At 44.6% G+C, this 21,810-nt stretch overlaps 1 protein-coding gene across 1 annotated transcript in view; it reads right to left on the reverse strand.

Moving 5' to 3' along the window:
* KAZN (kazrin, periplakin interacting protein) overlaps positions 1-21,810 on the reverse strand; it is a 1,013,652-nt gene that overhangs the window by 752,686 nt on the left and 239,156 nt on the right. The window contains exon 2 of the mRNA XM_087858295.1: positions 17,393-17,550. Within this exon, the coding sequence (XP_087714421.1) occupies positions 17,393-17,550 (158 nt within the window). The remainder of the gene's footprint in view (positions 1-17,392; positions 17,551-21,810) is intronic.

Raw genomic sequence — 21,810 nt, forward strand, 5'->3', positions numbered from 1 at the left:
CTACATGAGATAGGGGGGTCACCAAGGCCACGCTGAGGAGTGACATTGAAGCTGAGAGCAGAGGACCAGGGAAGGCAGCTGTACCAAGTGCCAGGCACAGAGCTGTCCAAAGGCAGGAACGGTACTTGCGAAGGCCGAGGAAGGAGAGGCCCACCCATCTAAAGGCAAGGCCAGGGCGGCTGGGCAGAGTGAGGGATAGGGGGATGGCAGGAGGGTGACCAACTCGTCCTGGTCTGCCAGGGACTTCCCTGGTTTTAAACATCCTTGAAGACCGCTGGTCCTGGGCAAACCGAACATCGGCTGCCTTTTTGGCAGGGTGTTCAGCACAGAGACTTACCAGCAGTGGAGGAAGAGCGTGGACTTATTCTCCATTCCGTGGGGGGCAATTAGGGCTTCACTAAAGCAGGGACGTGAAATCACGTCAGCAAAAGTACCACTGATTTGCACAAGGCAATAATATAGGCATCATTGTTAATCCCTTTCTTCCCTCCCCCTGCCTCACTCCCCTGTGCCTGCCGTCTCCCAAACCCACCCACGTCTCCAGTCTCCCTTATTACGGCCCTGGTCCAAAGCCCTACAGGGTATTGGTTAAAAGCCTGGGCTCTGAGCCCAGACAACCCAGGTTCCCATCCCGGCTCTGCCGCCTACTGGCTGGGTGACCTCCCCGAGTTGTCTGTGTACCCATTTCTTCATGTGTCAAGTGGAGGTCACGGAGGGTCATGGTGGAGACTGAAGAGATTGATACACGCATTTAGTGCTTAGCACTTTGCCAGCTCCCTACTCACAGAGCAGCTGCCTCCTGAAGGCGTGATTCTGACAGCTCCTCACGTGGCTGCCGGCTTCCACGCCCGCCCCCAGCCGTCCAATCTTCCCCATGTCATCTCCGTCAGCAGCCCGACACGACTGGGTAAACAAACCCAATATTTGTCACCACCCTTCCCACCTTCTTAAAACCCTTTGGTGACTTCCATTACTCTTGGACAAAATTCAAGCGTTTTCCTTGACCTCAAAGACCCTTTGTGACCTGAGTGACACCAACCACTCCTCTAGAGGCTTTTCCATTTTTTCTTTATTCTTGATCACTGGAAACGTCTCAATGGTGCTCTCATGCATGAATTGTTGCCGCCGCTACCGCTATGACTCTGACCACTGCCATCATCACCCCTGCGTGGGACCCGTGGGTCTGCCCCATCTGAGGACACGTGACCTCCAGCTGAGCCTTCACACACCGCCTCCCTTCCTTTCCCGCATCTCTCTCCAGCTGCTCCTGCTCCCCCAGTCCACATCTCGTCATTGTTCTTTAGAATTCCCACCGTGATTCCTTCATGCTGCACCTGGGAGACTCCCTCACCTGACATTCCTGTTGTTCGTTCTTCTAGGCTCCTCAGAAAATGAGGTGGGGGGGGGTTCAGTATTTGTATTTATTTTCTTTCCAAGATCTCTAGTTGGTTCTTTCTTACCCTCTCTCCTCTTTGACAAGCTATGTACACAGGGACCTCTCCCGGAAGGCCCGTCCCACGCTCCCCTGCATCACCAGCCCTCCTCCCTCTGCTGGGTCATTCTCTTCAAGACAGAACAAGCACCATTTAAGAAAACACACGACTCCACCTTCCAGCTTCTGCACTAATCGTCCGCTTCTCGTTGGAAGTCCTCGAGGAAGTTCGCTCCACTCCCTGCCTTGACACCCCTCCTCCATTCTCTCTCAAACTATGCCCACTGGGCTTTCTCCCCTACTCTACGCCATCAGATTTGTCCCTGCCTTGGTCACCAATCTCCTGCGCGTTGCTGTGCCCAATGATCAATCAGAGTCGTCGTTCCAGCTCATTGGTCAGCAGAATTTCTCACATGGGATCACTTCCAGCCTCTTAAAATGCCTTCTTCACCTTCTTACGGTGCAGTGCTCCCCTGGGTTCTCTGACTTCACGGGTTGTTCTCGCTCAGTCTTTGTGCAGCCCCTCCTCATCTCTCCAGCCCCTGAAAGGTGGACAGACCTGGGGCTCCATCCTGGGACCTCTTCTCTCTGCATTCACATGAAGCATCTGGGTGAAACTGCCTGTCTCACGACTGCGTGTCTCCAACTGGGTTCTTTCTGCTGAACACCAGACTTACCCCTCGACATCTCCACTTGGATGCCTCCTAAGCACCTCGAACGTCTGGCCAAAACCAAACTCTCCATCCCACCTCCAGCTACGTTCCCCTCTGCCCCTCCCTCTCTAGAGTGGTCTTTATTCTTCCAGTTGCTTGGGTTCTTCGACGCCTTTCTCTCACTCACCTCACATCCAGTAGGTCAACAAATTTTGTTGGCATTACCTACAAAAGATTTCCAGAAGCTGACCATATCTCACCACCTTCAAGAGGTAATGGTCCAAATCACATTGTCTCTTACCTGGGTTATTTCAACAGTCTCCGAGTTGGTTACCTAGTCTCCAGTTCTAATCCTCCATAGTCGATTTTTCCCTAACAGTCCAACTACTCCTTTTAGAATATTCAGTCAAGTCAAATCAAGCTCTTTGCCTAAAACCTTCCATGGCTTCCCTTCTTGCTCAGAGTAAAAGCCAGAGTCCTTCAAAGCCAAAAATAATCTGCTCTGCCCTGCCCCCACCTTCCTGATTTATTTTCTAAGACACTCACCCTTGCTCATCTTACTCCAACCACATTGGTCTTCTCATTGTTCCCTGAAGAGTTTAGACATGCTTCTGACTCAGGGCCTTGACACCTGCTGTTCCTTCCATCTGGAACATTCTTCCCCTTGATTTTGACTTGGCTCATTAACTCTCTCACTTCCTTGATGCCTTTTTTGACCGTCCTATGTAAATAATATCCTCCTTCCCATTCCTGTACCTCTTAAGCTTCTTACCCTGCTTTATTTCTCATCAAAACACACATCAGCTGACATATATTTACTTGGTTATTATTATTTTTTTGTCTCCCCTAACTAGACTTGAAGCTCTACCAGGACCAGGCCTTAGCTTTACTTACTATTCACTCCTCAGTGCACCAACTGTGCCTAACCTATATTAGCAGCTCATTAAATACTAATGGAATCAAGGAATGGGTAAATGAATGACCTCTGTTCTGATTTCTTAGATGCAATATTCTATGTTATCTCTCTGAGGATATTAATTTATCTATTTAAAAATCCTGTTCTAGTTTCTCTATTAACTATTTTCTCCTATGTAACTTTGTCAGTTTATTGAGTTTGTAATTCTGTAATTTCTGTTTCATTTTGTGATTGGTTTTCAAATGTTTGGTTATTTTCTTTTTCTGTCAGTCATTTTTGTAATTGAAATCCCTAACAGATAATTATCTGGTTTTATTTAGATGGCCCGCTCTGAACAAATCCAGTTGTCCCTCCATCCTCTGCTCTCTGGGCTTCTGGGACTGAATCCTAACAAACACCTGGGCATAGACAAGGAGCTGTCAGCAACTTAGAATGAAAATGAGGTCCCCAGAAGCCCAGGGAAGAGAAGGCAGAGGAATGAGGAATGCTAAATGATACCAATCACTCGGCTTTGGAAGAATAAACTTGTCCACATTGATGAATAAGGAAGAGGCTTATCAATCAGAGATATTCTACTAATGAAGAACATTCAGATGTGCTTACAGAAGAAAAAATCCTTTTTTTCCTATATAAGAGATTGTTGTTTCTATAAAAAAAATTATGGGCTCTTTCCCGAATGACTGATCTCCTTGGCGGAAATCCATTTTCCAGCCACCTGGGCCAACTGCTTACGTGTGCTCCCCTGAAATCAAAACTGTACTCGAATGTTCCAACAAAACCCAGAGAGGGGCTGACACAAGAGAAACAAGATGGCACTACAGTTAGATGAGTAGGCAGTCCCGTAAGAGGCTGAGATTTCTCAACCCCAAACCTCTATCCTCACCAGACTTCAATGCTGCACAAGTATTCAAAATCGGTTTCTCTGGAAAGTGCTGGCTGGGGTCCTTTTCCCCCTCCCTCAGCTACTCTAGTTTGGGCTCCTCCCCAGAGCCCCATGCTTCTCTCCTCCACAGTACTCTTCACTCTGCAGAATGGAGAAGAAAGGGCAGCCATCAAATGCCCATAGGATAACGCATGCACAACCTTCCAGAAGCCCGGTGGGAGACGATGGGTCTAGGGGGCACAGAAAACAATGTGGAAGGGGCAGGCCTGACTGAAGAAAGCCCACTGAGGACCTGGGCCCACAAGATGGAAGCCTGATGCAGAAGAAGAGCTGATAGGCAGGGGCAGGTGCAGAGTCCCGGGAGAGAGAGTCAACCCACTTCACAATTCCTCCCAAGGCAGAAGATGGCAGCGGAAAGATGACAACCAGATCTGCCACACTGAGCCAGACGCTGCATCCCGGGAGACAGCCGGCTCTTGGGGTGGGGGTGGGGGGAGCTCATGACCCTGTGCCAGGGCAACAGCTGCCCGTGAACTTCGCTAGATCTCCATCTCTCTTGCTTATCTGCCCCCACAGTCCTACCAGAGTGCCACGGCTCGGCTGAATCCAATCAAGCAGCCCTAATGATGATCTAAAATGTCAAGTGCTCCTCTGCGTTAATGATGGGCATCCGGGATACTTCCCAGATGAGAGAAGACACGCTTCCCTTTGATTTAGCGTTGGAAGGATGACAGAGTGGAGGCAGTTATGATGATGAAAAGAAAGGAAGAAGCCAGGTGACAACTTCCCATCACACAGAGAAACCAACAATAGGGAATCAACAAATTATGTGTGATGTTGTTATCGCGGCAGAAGCAACAGTGGTACCACCTCCGGCAACTGCGGGTAGGACAGGCCACCTGCCACGCCACGCCCAGGCCCTTACAGCACCCTTCACTTATCTTGGATGAAATAAAACCCCCAGGTGCGACATTCAGCACTGTGAACTCTCTGGAGAGCAAGGAAACGTGCATGTTGGCTTTCCATCACAATCCTTTTCATCCCATGATGAAAACAAAAATATGCTACTCCGAACCACACTGTGCCTGGTCTGAAAATGTCCCACGCCTTCTTAGTCTGTGATTTCCTCATCAGCAGGGGTGTATTCGCTTCCTGTGGCTTCCATCACACAGTGCCACAAACCACGTGGCTTAAAACAGGAACAATTCATAGTCTTATGGGTCTGGAGCTAGAAGCCCAAAATCGAGGTGAGACCAGGTTTGTTTCCTTCTGAAAACTCTAAGGGAGAATCCGTCCTGGCCTCTCTTCCCAGCTTCGGGGGCCTCAGACATCTAGATGCATCCCACTGCATTCTCCTGTGACATCACACTGCCTTCCCTCGGTGCACGTGTGATTCCGTGTCCAAATTTCCCCTTGTTACAAGGTCACCAGTCATATTGGATTAGGGCCCACTCTAATGACCTCTTTAAAAAATAAAAAGATTTTATTTATTTATTTGAGAGAGAGAGAGAGAGTGAACGAGAGAGAGAACCCAAGCCAGGGCGAGGGGCAGAGGGAGAAGCAGACACTCCGCTGAGCAGGGAGCCTGATTCGGGGCTCAATCCCAGGACCCTGGGATCACGACCTGAACCGAAGGCAGGTGCTTAACCGACTGAGCCACCCAGGCACCCCTCTAATGACCTCATTTTAATTTGATTCCCTCTGTAACGACTGTAGGTCCAATAAGCCACATTCTGAGGTTACGGATGCTAGGACTTCCCACGTCTTTTTTGGAGGACACAATTCAACCTGTAACAAAGGAGTTGGTCCCTTTTGGTGAAGCTAGAGAAAACGCCATATGGGGCCTCCATGACCAGTGTTCTGCACAACTGTAGAGCTATTTGTGGAGGTATTTCTGCAAACACTGGTTCAAATTTCATTCAGAAATACATTGAAAAACCCATGAAAACATGTACTGAGATGTGAGGCACATTACTTATGAACACCAGTGAACAGCTTGTGCTTCCAGAACAACGAGTTGGTTTTTTTGGTGTTTTTTTATTTTGTTTTGTTTTTTTGTCCAGTCCCAGGTGGAAAAAAAACCAAAACTCCTTGTGCCACCTCCATGCACATATTCAAACTTCTTAGTAGCTTACTGATTTAAAATAACTGTTGGTTTATACAGGTCTTCTTTGAATTCAAGCCCTGTGCGTGACTGACTGCATTTAAGTGTATAAGCAACCGTATAAAACTGCCTAAGTGTTAAAGTACAGGCAAGAAGGTTCCTGGAGCTTAATTGCAAGGGGCCAGATGCCCCTGCTTAGAGAAAGCTCCCACTTGGCTCTGTGGTTAATCATGGGAAGGAACACATGGCATATTGACAGGATGGCACTGGGGAGAAAGGATGGCATTTCTATAAAGTTTAGGTGTCCTATAAGTCAAGGCTGCAAATGACAGGCTGCAAATGACAGAAATCTCAATCTAGTTGAAGTGAGAAGGGGACTTTTCATCTACTCCACATTGTGTCTTCTTCTGTTCCTCGCTGTATGATGTCCCTGTGTAATTTCCTGTGTGCTTATGTCTGGGGTTCCCCACATCGGTTCACTCACACATTCCAACATCTTCTAACCTACTCCCCTGAACTACAGAAAATGGAAATCTAAAACTACATTTCCCAGAGTCCCCTGTGGCTAGGGTTGCCAGGTAGCCTAGGTTCTTCCTCAAGGAGGTAGCCTCCGTGTGGGAGGAGAGTGGCTCCTTCAGCCACTTGAGGCAGAAGAACTTGGTTCTTCAGAATAGCCCTGGGGAAGGTTCTGTCCAGTCCTCATGTTACAGGTGCTGCCCTGGGTGAAGCAGCTGCTGGATGGTTTCCACTAACAGTCTTGACTGGTTTCTCCTGACTACGGTTATTCCCGGCCAGGTAGCCTCCAAACCTAGTTTTCAAGACCTCCTGGAGATTCTGTAAACTATCAAAAATGTCTCCAAAAAATTTTTTTAAAGCCTTTCTCCTTAAATTAAAGTGGATTCTGTTGTGTGCTACTGAGAACTTTAGGATACAGCAGGACTCCAGCAGATGGTACACGTACTGATGAGTCCCAGACCCACCTCTTTGGCCACAGCTTTCTCTGAAAATGAAGACAGAGTTTTGATTGTCTCCCAGGCAACCCCTGGACTGACCCACTCTTCCACCACATTCTCTTGGCCAAAACAAATCACAAGCCAGCTCGGATTCAAGGGATGGGAAAGCAAACCCCAGCTCTCAGTGAGAAAGGCTACCAAGGCATACTGCAAAAAGAGAAAGTAAAGAACTCCAGGCATTTTTTTTTGCAATTAAAGTAGCATAGCTACTCACTAGATATGTGACCTTCGGTAAGTTTTCCTCTCTGGGCCTCATTCCCTCATCCATAAAATAGGGGAAATAACACATACCTCACAAATGAGGTTTGGAGGTAAGGTAAAGTCCTTAGCAGAGGGTTTGGCACACAGTGAGAACTCAACGATCCTTTATTACTTTTACTTTTCATATCTCCCTGCAGTGTTTACCACTGTACCTTTCATGTGGTTAGTATAAGCTCAGGAAGTGGGTGTTGAACAACTTAACCATGCACCTGGCTTGAAGGACCAGCTAGAACAATGGGATTTTAATGGCTCATCATGTGTCTAGAGCTAGCACAAGTGCACACTTCTCACACTTGGTCACAGGCCCATTTGAAATCATCCTGTTCCAGCCTGACATAGAGCCCTCTTGAAATATATCCTCCAGCTGGTCAAACACAGTCTGTCCTCTGTGCTTGGATAAGGGCAGAAGAACACAATTCATGTCCCTCTAAACAAACTGACTGGCTCGGTCTTTCCAAAAGAGAATGTGCATGAAGCCTGCTAATTAGGACATTTCAGACTCTCATTTCCAAAAGATCAAATGTCATCAAGAGCTGTGCTTAGAAATCTTTTGCTACTTCGCTTTATGGGGTCGATTGTTTACACTAACGCACCGTGCTTGATACACCCTCTTGGTCGTGTCATCCCACACTGACTCTGGGTTTGGTAACTTGACTAGTTTTGGCCAATGGAATAGTAGCAAATTTGATACAAATGTAGACTGGAAAAGTGATTGCTTTTGTCCATTTGCTTTTTTTTTTTTTTTATGGACACCTGTCACCAATATGAGAATATTCCAGAGTTTAGCCTGCTGAGCGGATATGAGAGATATGTGGAGGACAGCTGAATGACACCAGCCAAGGCCATCTTAGATCTGCCAGGGCCCAGTGACCACAGATATGGGAGTGAGACCACTCAAGATCAATCGTGCCTGCCCATATTAGCAAAATTGCCCAGTCAATGCACAGACATAAATCAATTAAAGTTGTCATTTTAAACCAATTAATTCTGGGATGACTTTTTTATGTGGCAGTAGTTAACTGATACAAATCCATGCCATGATTTTCATTATCAATCTTATCATGAACCTGTTTCCTTGTCTTATACTTTCCGAGGAAAGAGAAAGAGATCGTAGGTGCGTATCAGGAACCCAAGATACGAATGTCCATTCTGAAATTAAGTATCCAGGATAAGCTGGCCAAAACGACTACATTTATTTCAAGTCCACAGGAATAAGTGAGAACTTGGAAGAGCCAAGTCACCATCTCACCATTAAACTGCTTTTAAGGGGCTCCTAGGTGGCTCAGTCAGTTAAGCGTCTGCCTTGGTCTCAGGTCATGATTCCCGGGTCCTGGGATGGAGCCCCACGTTGGGCTCCCTGCTCAGCAGGCAGCCTGCTTCTTCCTCCCCCTGCTGCTCCCCTCTGCTTGTGCTCTCTCTCTTTGTCAAATAAATAAATAAAATCTTTAAAAATAAATAAATAAATTGCCTTTAAATGTGATTTCCTAAGAGACAAGGGAGTGAGGAACAGGGAATATTAGCTTGAGCTGGCATCAAGGAGATTTGTTGGTTCTACTCCTAGATCTAACGTAGGATGGGGAGGATGGCATTCAGCAACACTGTGCCTCAATTTACCTGGCTGCTGTACAGGGAAATGTTTGAGTTTCACGTGACTAGGAGGCCCCAACATCTCTGCAGAGGATTTACTATTCAATGCATAAGTGATTTTAGGATTATAATTATATGGCATCCATTCCGCTCTCTAGTATCTGACTCATGGGTGAGAGCCACAGCTTTTGAAAGTACCAAGTTACTGATACCAAAAGAAAAGTCTGATATTGAATTCCATTATGGCAGAAAAAAAAAATATTGGCAATGAAATTACCTTTCTAATTGTGTCTCACTCAGACTAACATCGGTTTACATTTCCTGAGTGCGTGCCACAGGGGAAGCAATGCTTTGCCCATAATAATCCATACAGTTACTAATCTCTCGGTGCGTAATTGAGAATTGACTGCCGGCCAGGTTCTCTACGGCCGCTCTTCACGTGAGCATGGCCAGCCTCCACCTCTTCATTCCCGTGTCTACGTCTCCCCGGATTTCCCTTTGCCCACCTGGCTCCCGTGCGTCATGTAGCTCAAACAGCTCTGACGCTAGCCTTCCTTTGTATGTGTCTCTATGTCCACGGCATCTAGCAAAAGAAGACAAGAGATCCCGGTTCCTCTGTGGACACCCACAGGCAAAAAAGAAAAGATTCTCTGTTCCTGAGGGACCAGTTAGAACTTTCGTATCCTCTAAGTTAAATGTAAATCTCTGGGAAATAATTTGCTTAGATCTTTTGCAACATCCCAGGGAATCTATTTCCAGTTACCTCACGGAGGAGTATTAAATACATACAACTAAATTAAAGGACAAATAATATGCAAGAATGCATGAGTAGAGGTCACATTCTCTCCCTCTTTCCTTCCCTCCCTGTCCCTCCCTGAAGATCTCAGCTTAAATGTTGTGTTCAAAGGGAAAACACTTGAACCCTTATCTAAACTGGGTCCTAATGCATCTTTAAGACAACTATCGAAACTCGCAATTATTTGTTGACTTACATACTTGTAGCTACCCACCCACTACCATACAAAATCCTTGAGGGCAAAGAGCCATGCTTTTGTTCTTGCTGGGGTTCCCCACAGTCTAGCACAGTGCTCGGCACATTATAGATGCCCAATAAACAACGAGAAAATGATAACAAAGATATATCTTGAGGACCAACTATGATTCATTGTAGGGCTCCAAACAAAGCAATTCTGAGGCTGGAGGAGTTTCATGACCAATGAAAAAGGTAGCATTGGTTCTAAAAGCAGGGTTGCTCGATCTCAACGCTATTGGCATTGGGGCTGGAGAATTCTCTGTCTTGGGGGCCCATCCTGTGCATGGTAGAAAGTTTGGCAACATGCCCGGCCTTTAGCCACCAGATTCTAGAAGCGCCGCCACCCCAATGCACCAAGCTACACCAGCTGTGATGGTCAGAAACACCTCCAGATCCTGCCAAATGCTTCTGGGTGGGGCGAAAATGCTCTCCTCCCCTCTCAGTTGAGAACCGCTCACCTAAGGGTGATGGTGGGGTTGGGTGTTATTTTTGGAGTTTTACCAATATAACTACAGAATACCATGAGGAGACTAGAATATCAAGGGGGGACCTGTGATACCTTTTATATTCCATTTAAAGATTTTGAAAACCCTGTTCTTAGCACCCTACACCTTCTAAGAGTCTGAAAGGGTAGAGCTTAGCTTTAGGAAAGCATTGCATATTTATTAACCTTAAAAACATTTTGAGTTAGGAATGCTGTTGTATGTCTGAAGCCAGGTTTTAATCTGCTTCTTTCCCCAAATAACACCCTCCCTTTCCCTCTATTTAATAACCCCTTTAGGAAGCAAATACTCTGAGGGTCACCACCTACAAGCAAGAAATCATTTACACTTGCTTTGTGATGGGCTGGATGAAATGATACCAAAAAAGTCTATTTTATTAAAGCTTAATATCCAATTTTCAAAATAGAGATAATACTACTCAACCTCCTGTCCTTCTCATGGCTGAGAGCAAAAGAAGAGAAAATGCTGGCAGAAGTGCTTTGTAAACATAAAGTGATCTGCAAATACCAGCCACTTCCTTCTCTGGACTTCCGTGGCCCCCACGCACGCCTTCCTCAGTATTGATCACAGGGCACTTCAGTGTCTGATCATCTGCCCCATTATATCCCGAGTCCCTCCGGGGCAAGGCCAATGTTCTGTCCCTTTCTGTCTCTAGAGCTCAGTGTGCTACCAACCCCCGTGCTGGGGTGCAGACCAAGTGTAAGCATATGGAGTGCAGGATGGATTTATTATTGCCCTCATCCACCCAGCATCCTCTCTCCCACCTTGTGGGACAATGGCTCCCCACACTGCATGCCATCTAGGTGGGACCATCCCTCAACGTGCACACCCTCCCCTGGTCAGTGGGGAAAAGGGCCCATTGACGTAAGACATGACCATCAGACTCTTCTAAGAATGTGAATCTTGACCAAAGAGACACAGAGAGAGAAAATAGTTGGAGCCAACTGATCCCAACCACAGTACCTTCATGTAACTTTTCTTTAATTCCTGAGACCTATCTCTCCCTTGCTGTCCTCGTGCCTGTCTTTCCTGAGATGTGGTTCTCAGGTTTCCTAAGGTTAACCCTATTTGCTTCCATCCAATATCACCCTTGTTGGCTTTGTTTTGTTTTTTTTAACTAACATCTTCTTTCATGAAGATAGAAGCTTTTTCTTTTTTTTAAATTTTTAATTTAAATTCAATTTAGGTAACATATAATGTATGATTAGTTTCAGGGGTAGAATTTAGTGATTCATCAGGTGCATATAACACCCCGTGCTCATTATATCGAGTGTCCGCCTTAATGCCCATCCCCCAGTTACCCCATCCTTCCACCCACCTCCCCTCCCCTCCAGCAACCCTGTTTGTTTCCTAGAGTTAAGAGTCTCTTATGGTTTGCTTCCCTCTCTGTCTTCATCTTATTTTATTTTTCCTTCCCTTGTTATGGTAATTAGACCTGGTCTTTTTTTCTAAGGACCAAAAAACCCAACTGGAGTCCTCACCCCTTGCCTTCTTCCCATGATTTTGCTACTATTTCAGATTCCCTCACTATACCACAGACCATCAATAATCAGACCAGCATAAATTCTAGCATATTACCATTTAAAATCTACATCATTGAAACAAATATGTAGTATTTAAAAACGGGGCATAAAGTTTCTGTGGTGTGAAAATTAATCCCCACATTTCCCTCTAGCACCATATCTACATATCCGTGGAAGCTACACCAGTTTGACACACTATTTTGTTCAAACATGACCCATCCTAAGAGAAGCTCCTTTCCTTCAGGGTACAGCGATGGACAGGAATCCAGTTTCTCCTGAGTCTCAGTTCCAACTGTACCCAGATCTTACCATGTAAATACTGAAAGCACGGATCTCAGTGTTTCAGAACTTTCCCTAAAATTCTGCCTTATGGGTTTTACAAAGATGGCAGAAGTCTCAGAGGAGGCGACCTTTCACTAGTAACGTAAGAAATACCTAGACTCAAGTTTATCAGAACAGCATTGCAATTTAATGTGTCACCCTCCGTTTGAGCAAGGAAGGGGACTGTAGGGGCTTTGTAACCGGGATTGCATCTAAGCCTGGTGATGCCTACAAGGTAAATTTTATTTATTTAACAAAAATGTTTTTAAAGATCAAAATCACCATGGCAGAATGGGAAGTGGGTTCGCATGAGTTATATAAGAAGCTGCAAGCTTCGGACCTCCTGGTTTCACAGTTTGCATCTGAGAACGGAAAGTAAGCACTGCCTTTCTGAATGCACGGGACGGATGGGTAATGGAGCACGTGGATTACTGGAGGGGCTAAGCTGAGACTCCTTTGAATAATCCCCTTACCACTGTAGCTTCCTAGTTAGGTGAACTAACCACTTCAGCGTCCATTTAAGTATTTCTTTCTCCTAGGACCCATAAGAGGTGGAAATCTGACAGCATGAATAGACTTAAACATATCCCCAGGGTGATTTTCTTTGGTTAAAAACTTTGCCCCCATTCTAATGTCAGAGTTTCTTCTCTGCTTGCCACAATGTAGGGACATTTCGTTTCTTGCTCCCACACGGGGTCACATTTCAAAAGATACTACGAAAAATCTGTGCTCGGGGAGCTACTGTGACCTTGAGAGACAAGCATCCTCTGGTGCCTCGGTTTGTGTGATTTAAGGGCAAGATATCCCCTAGGGCTGTTGACAGGGTGGCGCTCCTGGCATGACCTTGAAGCCAGCTGCAGCCAGAAAGCCCCAGATACCTGCACTAGTAGAGACCACCGGGTCCATGCCCTGAGCACGGTGTTGGCTTCAGAAAGCACGTGGAGGGATGGAAAGTGCTAGAGAAGGGAGAGATCCTCTTCCAGGGTACGGCTGTCATGACTGTGTATCAATGACCTGATTCCCAAGGTCTCCTTCCCAAAACAAGCTGACAAGCCATCCCTCCTTACCTATTTGTCTGGAGCCTGAGCCAAGTTTTCCTCTGTGGGGTCTCTGTTCCAGACCACACTTCCCCATTCAAGGCCAGTCTAGAGAGTGACAGTGTCCGGGCAGCTCAAACAGCCAATCTACTTGTGTTAAATTGGCCCAATGGTACCGGAAATTAATCAGAAAGCATAGTCAACCAGCGAGAGGAGTTTTCTAGAACCTTCTAGAAAAGAAAATCACACTACCCAGAGGGCCATCACACGGAATCTCGGATCCCGGCAGGAACCCCTTCTGCCTCCCGGATCCCAGGCTTGCCTCCTGCCAGTCACTCCATGTCCTGCTGCCGCTCTCCCTCACGCTTGGCAAGGGGAATACGTGGTTTTGGCAAATATGCTTTCAAGTTCCGTGAATACAAACAAGAGAAAGAAAGGCAGAAGAGGAAAGGAAAGGAGAGGGGAAGGAAAGGAAGGGAGGCAGGGGAGAGAGGAGTGGGAGTGTAGCGAAGAAGAAAACAGGAGGAAAGGAGGGGATGCTCTGGGTGGGGTGGAGGGAGGAGCAAAAGGAAAGAAAAAGGAAAAGGGAAGAGAGGAGGGAAGAGCTGAGGAAGGGCGGGCCAGAGGATCAAGCAGATTTCATTTATTTTCCGCCTAACATTCGATTTGTGCCAGGCCTTCGGCACACACTGGCTTAGAGAGGATGGCTGTGGGGTTGATTTTTGTTGTCTAAGTCTTGCTTCCTTCCTTCCTAGAGAGGGACCTTTGGGAGGGGTGCACTCGGGACTCGCCTCGCTTAAACAAGTTCCACCTTCAAACCCAGTCTATAGTCCCGGGAGAAGGGCCTCGCACCTCCCCACTCCGCCAGGCCCGGGCAGCAGAACACGGGCCCTTCTTCGCTGCCGTGACTGCAGAAGGAGAGCCCATGGGGCATGGAAAGTCTCTGCCTTTTAGTGCCCCCCCTTCCAGGAGAGGACCTTGCTGCCAGCAAAGCGATCTTATTGTTTTCCCAAGCATTTGTTCACCCCTTAATAAATAATGATATTAGGTCTTTGGGGGGAAGGAGGAGAGAACTGCCAATAGGAGATTTAATTTGCTGTAATCAACCCCTCTTAGCATGCAGAGTCACACAGGACGAGTAAAAGAATTAATCTCTACCAGAAAGAACTGCCTCTTTGGTGTTATGAATCTAATCGCTCATGAGGCTGAGTCGGCACTCTGGGTTTAGCCGGTGCTCTCAGGAGCAAAACCCACAAGATCAGGTTTCCAATGTGGTCTGAATGGTCCACGTCACTGAATTTGGGGGCCTGCGGACTACAAGGGGAATGGAATGCAAACAGAGGAGCCCTGCCTCTTTGAGACACCCCTGAAATGCTCAGACAGACATGTAGGGAATTAACAAGCTGTGGGCCTCCAGGATGCCATCTGAGCCATTCCGTTCTCCAGAATGGACCGTCACACCTGCCAATCATGTCCGGCGCCCCTATTGTACTTGGGAGACGTGTTTGCTCTGTGCATACTGTTTTATAATCCTCAGAGGTAGGATTTCATAGCCCAGCAATGCTTTTGCCTTTGACATTCTCCTAAGCAGGATTTATTGCTTCCAAGACAGATGTGACTTGAATCGATTATGCCTTTTAAGCAGCCACTCTCGAAAGCGGCCTCCAGGTTCTCTGGAATACTTTGTGCCTGACTTCATTCAACTCGCAGGCTGATGTCAGAGCATTTCATCATAATCTAATGCTGTTAAGAGTCCTCTGGGTGTGGAAGTGAGCAGGCTATTACACCAACCAAGTTAAGGGATGTGGTTACTGGAGAAGCTTTCGTCCTCCTATACGCTGATCTATGGCACATCTATTAATATCACAAAATGCAGCTGAAGGGAGGGAGGCACACAGAAGTTATGTTCACATTCTGTTGACCTCCCATTATTGATGAACTTAGAATATGAAATAAGTACATTCATTCGTCTTTGCAATGGCGGTAAGAAGCAATGTCAAACCATGAATGGAAAATCACTGAATTTCCAAAAATTCTCGATAAAGAGTCTCCTTAGAAATCGCATATCTCTAGCTGTCTCCTTCAAAACCGAAAACCCTATATCACCCCGACCGTTGGGGTTCCTTAGCATTTTATAAATTTGGCAACACTAATCTTACAGAGATGCTCTGAGCCTGGGGGCATTAGGTAACATGATTCTAATTGACTTCAGCCACAGACCTAGGGATAACCACAAATAACATTTCAAAAAGTTAGTGGTTTGGGGAGAAAAGAAATTAGGGTGGTATTTTTAGACCAAACTAATCACAATTTACCTCATCCTATATTAGTCTGAAAGACAAGGGGGAAGAGTCTTTGAACAAAAGTAGGCAAAAGAAATGGTGGGTCCAGACACCAAACACTTCTACCTGACCTTCTGTTTTCTTCCCCCTTAGGAAGAGGACTCAACCCACCCTCCTTTTAGAGGCGTGACTTTGGGCAATATCCATCGTACCCTGTTCCGTTTTATCTGGCTATGTAAGTGAGAAAATTCTAGCAGGCATTGACTGGGGATCAGGAGAAAATGAGATAATAACACAGTTCTACACAGTAACCACATTATATGGGATATTCTAGGCTCATTAGATAAAAAGGGGGGAAAATCGTGCTCAACACCACGAACAATAAAAATTGTCGAATGAATCCAACATTCTGGGGAGGTGTTTTCTTAAGCAATATTGAACATTTCTGAAATCCCGTTCTAGACGCTAGTGAAGGACAGAAAAAATGTGAATTTTTTTTAATTTCCTTAGCTTTTACAAACTAGAGTTTACACAATATCTCTGGAGAATCATTAGGCTAGTTCCCTTGGCTGGGGTGTGAGCTATAGGATTGGGTCCAGGCACTGCGGAAAGCTAATCCTTTCAAGAATAATTTGCCCTCTTTTATTTGGTAAATTGTTCTACATTTCCCTTTTTTTTTTTTTCCCTTGAGTCTTAAAATTGGCTGTTAGAGCTTCAGAATCTTTTCTTTTTCCACCAGACAGGCTCAGGAAGAGAGGAGAAGTGGAATGGGCTGCTTATAATAAAGGGCAGAAGGGAGAACCGTGAATAAAAATGAAAGACTTTGCATAATTTGGGTCATCCCAACATAGGGGCTCAATAATCCCACAGGGCAGCTTCAAGCACTGACGGGTGAGAAATGCACTGAAGTCTTGCCAGTGAAAGTCTTACTGGTACCAGATAACACCATGATGGTAGAAACAAGAGCAAAGAAACCACAGTTCAAAATCTGATACAGAGTGGAACGCAGGAAACCACCAGCCATTCTGACCTCACTGCTGTCCATCAGAAAATAAACTCAGGAGGAAGGCTTTGGGGCACACGAATACAAAATCACCAAAACCAGAGAACATTTTTGGAAACATTTCTAGATCTTGAGGAGGTAGAAATGACAATAAAATCTAGTTCAGCTTGGCTTTGCTAACATTGAAAACTATCAATTCTCCTAAACCACCTGGTGTTTGCCTACCAACATATCTGGAGAGCCCCACCAACAAAGCCAGAAGGAGTACATGGGTTACCTTTAAATATTTCAGTAAAACAGCACACAAGGTGAAACCTTGAAGAAGAATCTCAACAAAAGCGAACAATGAGCTAAATGCCTTCTGTAATTAATTCATTGCGAGCATTAAAAACACACACACAACAGGGCTGATTCGCTTACTGGTGGTGCATCAAATGTACCAAAATATTCATTAACTGCTCAGTGATGCTGTTTGGGATACACAGTGCTCCATTCCAGAACCTTCGCCAGCCTTGACGCCTGCCAAGTTTATATGTAAATGGATTTTTCACTTTTCCAAGGCTAATGAGGGATCTGTTAAATTCTCAGAAACAACACATATATTATTTTTAAGCCCTATTACTTTGACTTAAAACCAAGCTATTTTAATACTAGATCCCAAATAATTCCTAATCAGGAATCCAATACCCAGTATATCCGAATGTCTGCTACATGGCTGTTTAACACAAAGGTGGTTTCCAGTTACGTGTGGTAGTCGAACACTTTTACACAACTTCTACCAGAAAGAACACAAAAGAAGACACACAGACTCTAGGTAAAATTTCTTCGTCGATCTCCGTACCTGAGCGTCCATTAAGAGGTGTCTCATCAGTATCATGGAACTCTTCAGAGTCTCTTTCTCGGTGGGTAGAAAGGGGTCTTTGTCCTCCTCCAGTGCCTTCGACTTGGTGACAATAAAATGGGATATCTGGTCATTTAGGGTGTGCAATGACTGCACAGCTACAAAAAAGAGAAAGAAGGAGAGAGTGATCAGAACAGGTAACTTTCAAAGAGAAGTACTTTTAAAGGGAGAGGTAGGGGTGTGTCCCAGGCAGGTATCGAGAAACCAGTACATCCACAAAGCTCTTCAACACATGTGTTTAACAGCTAACAAGTATTTATCGAGCACTCTCCAAATAGCAAACCTATGTGGAGTGCTTGGGGATACAATCGTGAGCAGAGGCAGACAACAAGGCCCACCCTCATGCAGCGTCCAGTCAGTCCTGTTGAGAAAGCTGAAAAGAAACAAGTGAGGGAACACTTGCGTGAAGATGACTTTGTGGCAAGTGTGTGTAAATTACAGAGATCTGCAGGGCATGAGGGGACAGCCCTCGAGTAGATTTACATTTATGGTAATATACTTGGCTACTTTACCTCGAAGCAGATGGCCTTCATCATTAAAGTATATGAAGGGACAAAGGCCATGTTTTCCAGCCAGTGCCACATGTGTGCTGGGAGGATTATTATTTCTCTATAATTCATGTAGTGCTTGCTCTCTGACCTGCTATAAATTTTAAGATTTCACTTATTTATTATGCTTGTTGCCTCTTCCTCTCCTTTCTCTACAGTGCAGTCAGTAAGAGCAGAGATTTTTTTTTTTTTTAATATTTGTTTATGGCTATATCCCCAACAATTAGGGCAGGGACTAGCAAATAGGAGGTGCTCAATAAATATTATTAAATTAATTTCCTTATTTTTTCTTGAATTCAGATTTCTTTCCTTATAGAATTTCTATAAATTTCAGGTAAATCTATCCTCTTGAACCAAGAATAAGTAAAGCCTAGACATTCTCAGGAAAACCACTGTACCAACCATAATTCTGAAGATGAAAGTTATCATCAAAAACTAGTATACAATAGAATAACTCTGAGCACTTCTGCTTCTGACTAGGAGGGAGTAAGAGGGTTCAGATTACCCTCTTGCCATAAATAACTAGAAAACTGCTTGATATCTTCCAAACAAGTATTTTTAGACTTTGAACAACAGACAGCACAATACTGTGATCCTTTAGAAAAGGGGAGGAAAAAAAAGTTGAGTCCAATCATCACCAGGCATTCTGCAAAAAAAGGGATGGCCAGGCTTCAGCATAGGAACAGAAACCCAAGGACAGCCCGGTGAACTCACTGAATTGAGAAGACAGAGACTGGAATGGCTACCTTTGCTACAGTCTGCAAGACAAAGAAGTGAAGAGGAGGGGGCTGCATAGAGATCTCCAGAAATCTGCACAGGGGTCCCTTTGAGTTGTTGGCTGACTATCATTCTGTGTGTGAGCACCTATGGGACCTGGCAAGAAAAAAATTCCAGGAGAGAAGAGTTCTAGTCTGGGCAGCTGTAAGCCAAACAATTCCAAGAGGTCTCACAGGGCCACAAATTGCACGCTCACCAGTCAGAGTGGATGGGCTTTGCTGGAATTCGGGGCACATTCAGTAAAGACTCCAGAAGGATCAGGCTTTAGAAATGAAGCTAAATGATCCATAGAATAAAGGCTACTCTAGGCCTATCCAAAAATAGTTTAAAAGTAAGCCCTGAAAGAATCAAGCAGATCTGCAAGTAACTAAAATACCTGAAAAAAACGGAGCATCTTTTGTGTGTAGAAGTATGACAGAATCTAGCACCCAAAAATGCAAAATTCATAATGCTCAGTATTCAATAAAAAATTACCAGACATGTAAAGAAGCAAGAAAGTGTGACTCATAGCCTGGAGAAAAATCAGTATATAGAAACAGACCCAGGAATAACAAGTGATAGTATTAGCAAACATGGCTATTAAAACAGCTATTAGGGATATGTTTTGCATGTTCAAAGTTGTGAAATAAAACATGATTATAATGAGAAAAACAGAATATTTAAATCAGAACCAAATGGAGCTTCTAGGACTGAAAAATGCAATATCTTAAATGAAATTTTTGCTGAATGAGATTAATAGCAGATTAAACAAGGCAGAAGACCAGTGAACTTAAAATTATAGTAATGAAACTCTCTAGAATGAATGAACAGAGCCTCTTTGACAATATATAGCGGTCTGACATAGACGCACGTGGAGTCTGGGGGTGGGGTGGGGGCAGGGACAGAAACAATATCTGAAGAAATAATGGACAGAGTGTTTTTCAAATTTGATAAAATCATAAACATACAAATACAAGAATCTCAATAAACCCCAAATAGGACAAACACAAAGAAAATGGCACCAAGACATATTATAATCAACTTGCTAAACGTGTGCGTGCACACACACGCACACACACACACACACACACACACACACACACACAGAATGAGAAAGAGAAAATCTTAAAATCAGCCAGAAAAAAAAAGGCATATTGCATTCAGAGGGACAAAAGAATGTCAGACGTGTCATAAGAATCTATGGAAATCAGAAGATAATCTGTGCATCTTAAAAATACTAAAAGAAAAAAGACACTTGTCAACCTGGAATTCTATAACCAACAATATCTTTCAGTAATGAAGGTAAAATAATGACTTTTTTTAGTTAAACAGAAGTTGAGAGAACTCACCACCAGTAGACTTTCACTAAAAGAAATGTCAAAGGAATTTCTTCAGGCAGAAAGAAAATGGCATTAGAGGGAAACTTCTATTTACAAAACTGTAAAAAAGAATCCTTGAAAAGAGCAACATGTAACATAAAGACATTTTCTTTCTCATCTTTTAATTCTTTTAAAAGACAATGGATGGTTGAAAGCAAAACGATAACGTATTGTGGGGTTGAAAACATCAGTAAAAGTAAAACATATGATGCACAAAGAACGAGAATGTTCACAAATACGTAAAAATGTTACATCATCTGAAGGTGGACTGTGTTGTTAGATATGCAAATTGTAAACCCTACAGTAAGCACTACAAATGATAGATAATAAATAAATAAATGAAGGTTTTGAACTACGGAGAATCAAACTTGGAAAACGGAGCACAGTGTTGCAACTACAAGTCTCAGAGCAGAAAGAATACATGACATGACATCAGCGCAGTACCTTACTGCACAGGAGGACCCTCAGATCCTGTCCTGGCCTGGGGGAGGACTTTGGCCCGGAAAGAGAAAGATGAACGAGAAAGTATAGGGCCTGATTCCTGCCTCCCCTGAATCTTCGTTCTCCGAAGGAGATGGTTAGAAGCACCAGATAGATTTGGGGATTTGAAAGCTGAAGTGACTTAACATCTTATATTCTGCCCTAGGCACCTGAGCGGGGCACTCTGTCAGTGTGCATGTCAATATGAGGCACCCAGTATTTGCATAGAAATGTTAACCACATGGCCTTCTAGGTCAGAGAGGATCTGAGATAGCATTACTGCCTTACCACCGTCATCCCCCAACCTCCGGTCTTTTCTAGCATCCTGGGGGATGAAGATATTTCCATTGAGTCCTGAAGTGTCCAGAGGGAGATTCATGGAGCAGACACACATCCCCATGACAGGACAATACATAAGCCTCCTGAGAACCCAAAAAGATGGGAAAGAGGGTAGAGAGAGCAATTTGAATTTATCTGCCATCTACCCAGAAAAGATACTAAGTTTTCAACCAGAAGTGACTGAGCTACCAACAGTGGAAATGTGGGCTCCAGATCTAAGCTGAGTTCTATCGCAGAAAGTTAAAAACAGTAACAACAAATGACTTTTTCAGTATGACCGTAAATTTTTAAACCCTCTATATTTCTTGCCAACAGGAAAGTTGGGGCACAGGTAAGGAGAGTAATTGAGTAGGCATCCAAAGTCAAGACCAGAGTCAAGGCCCAATCTCTGGATGACTCGTGCTACATTTTCCACCACCATCCTGCCTTCCCTCCCCTTATCTCCCAATACATGGACATACTGTTGTTTCCCTAAGACATTCTGAGGATACCTCAGCTCCCACGCTCTTCGCTTATAGACACACAGACACGGCTATCAACAAACTCCTTACATTCCTTCTTGGAAAGGAAAAATTACTGTCAATGCTTTCCACTCCAACTAGGCCAGTGAATTTTGGGTTCTCAAAATGCATCCAATACAGCTCTCTCTATTCTTGTTCCAGAAAATTAAGGCTCTGAAATATGCTCTAAACTTCACTTTGTTCTAAATTCAAAAGACAAACTGAAAGAGGTAAGCACTCCCTCCTCTGCTCCAAGAAAAGACACTTCCATTAAAGAATCTACCATATTGTATTACAATTGCTTAAAAATCCGTCTGCAGTAGCTTTAATGATTAGTTCCAAAACTCCTCTCTGAA

Source organism: Ursus americanus, chromosome 33 (genome assembly GCF_024610735.1).
Source record: "Ursus americanus isolate L20-20 chromosome 33, mUrsAme1.1.p, whole genome shotgun sequence".
Taxonomy (NCBI): domain Eukaryota; kingdom Metazoa; phylum Chordata; class Mammalia; order Carnivora; family Ursidae; genus Ursus; species Ursus americanus.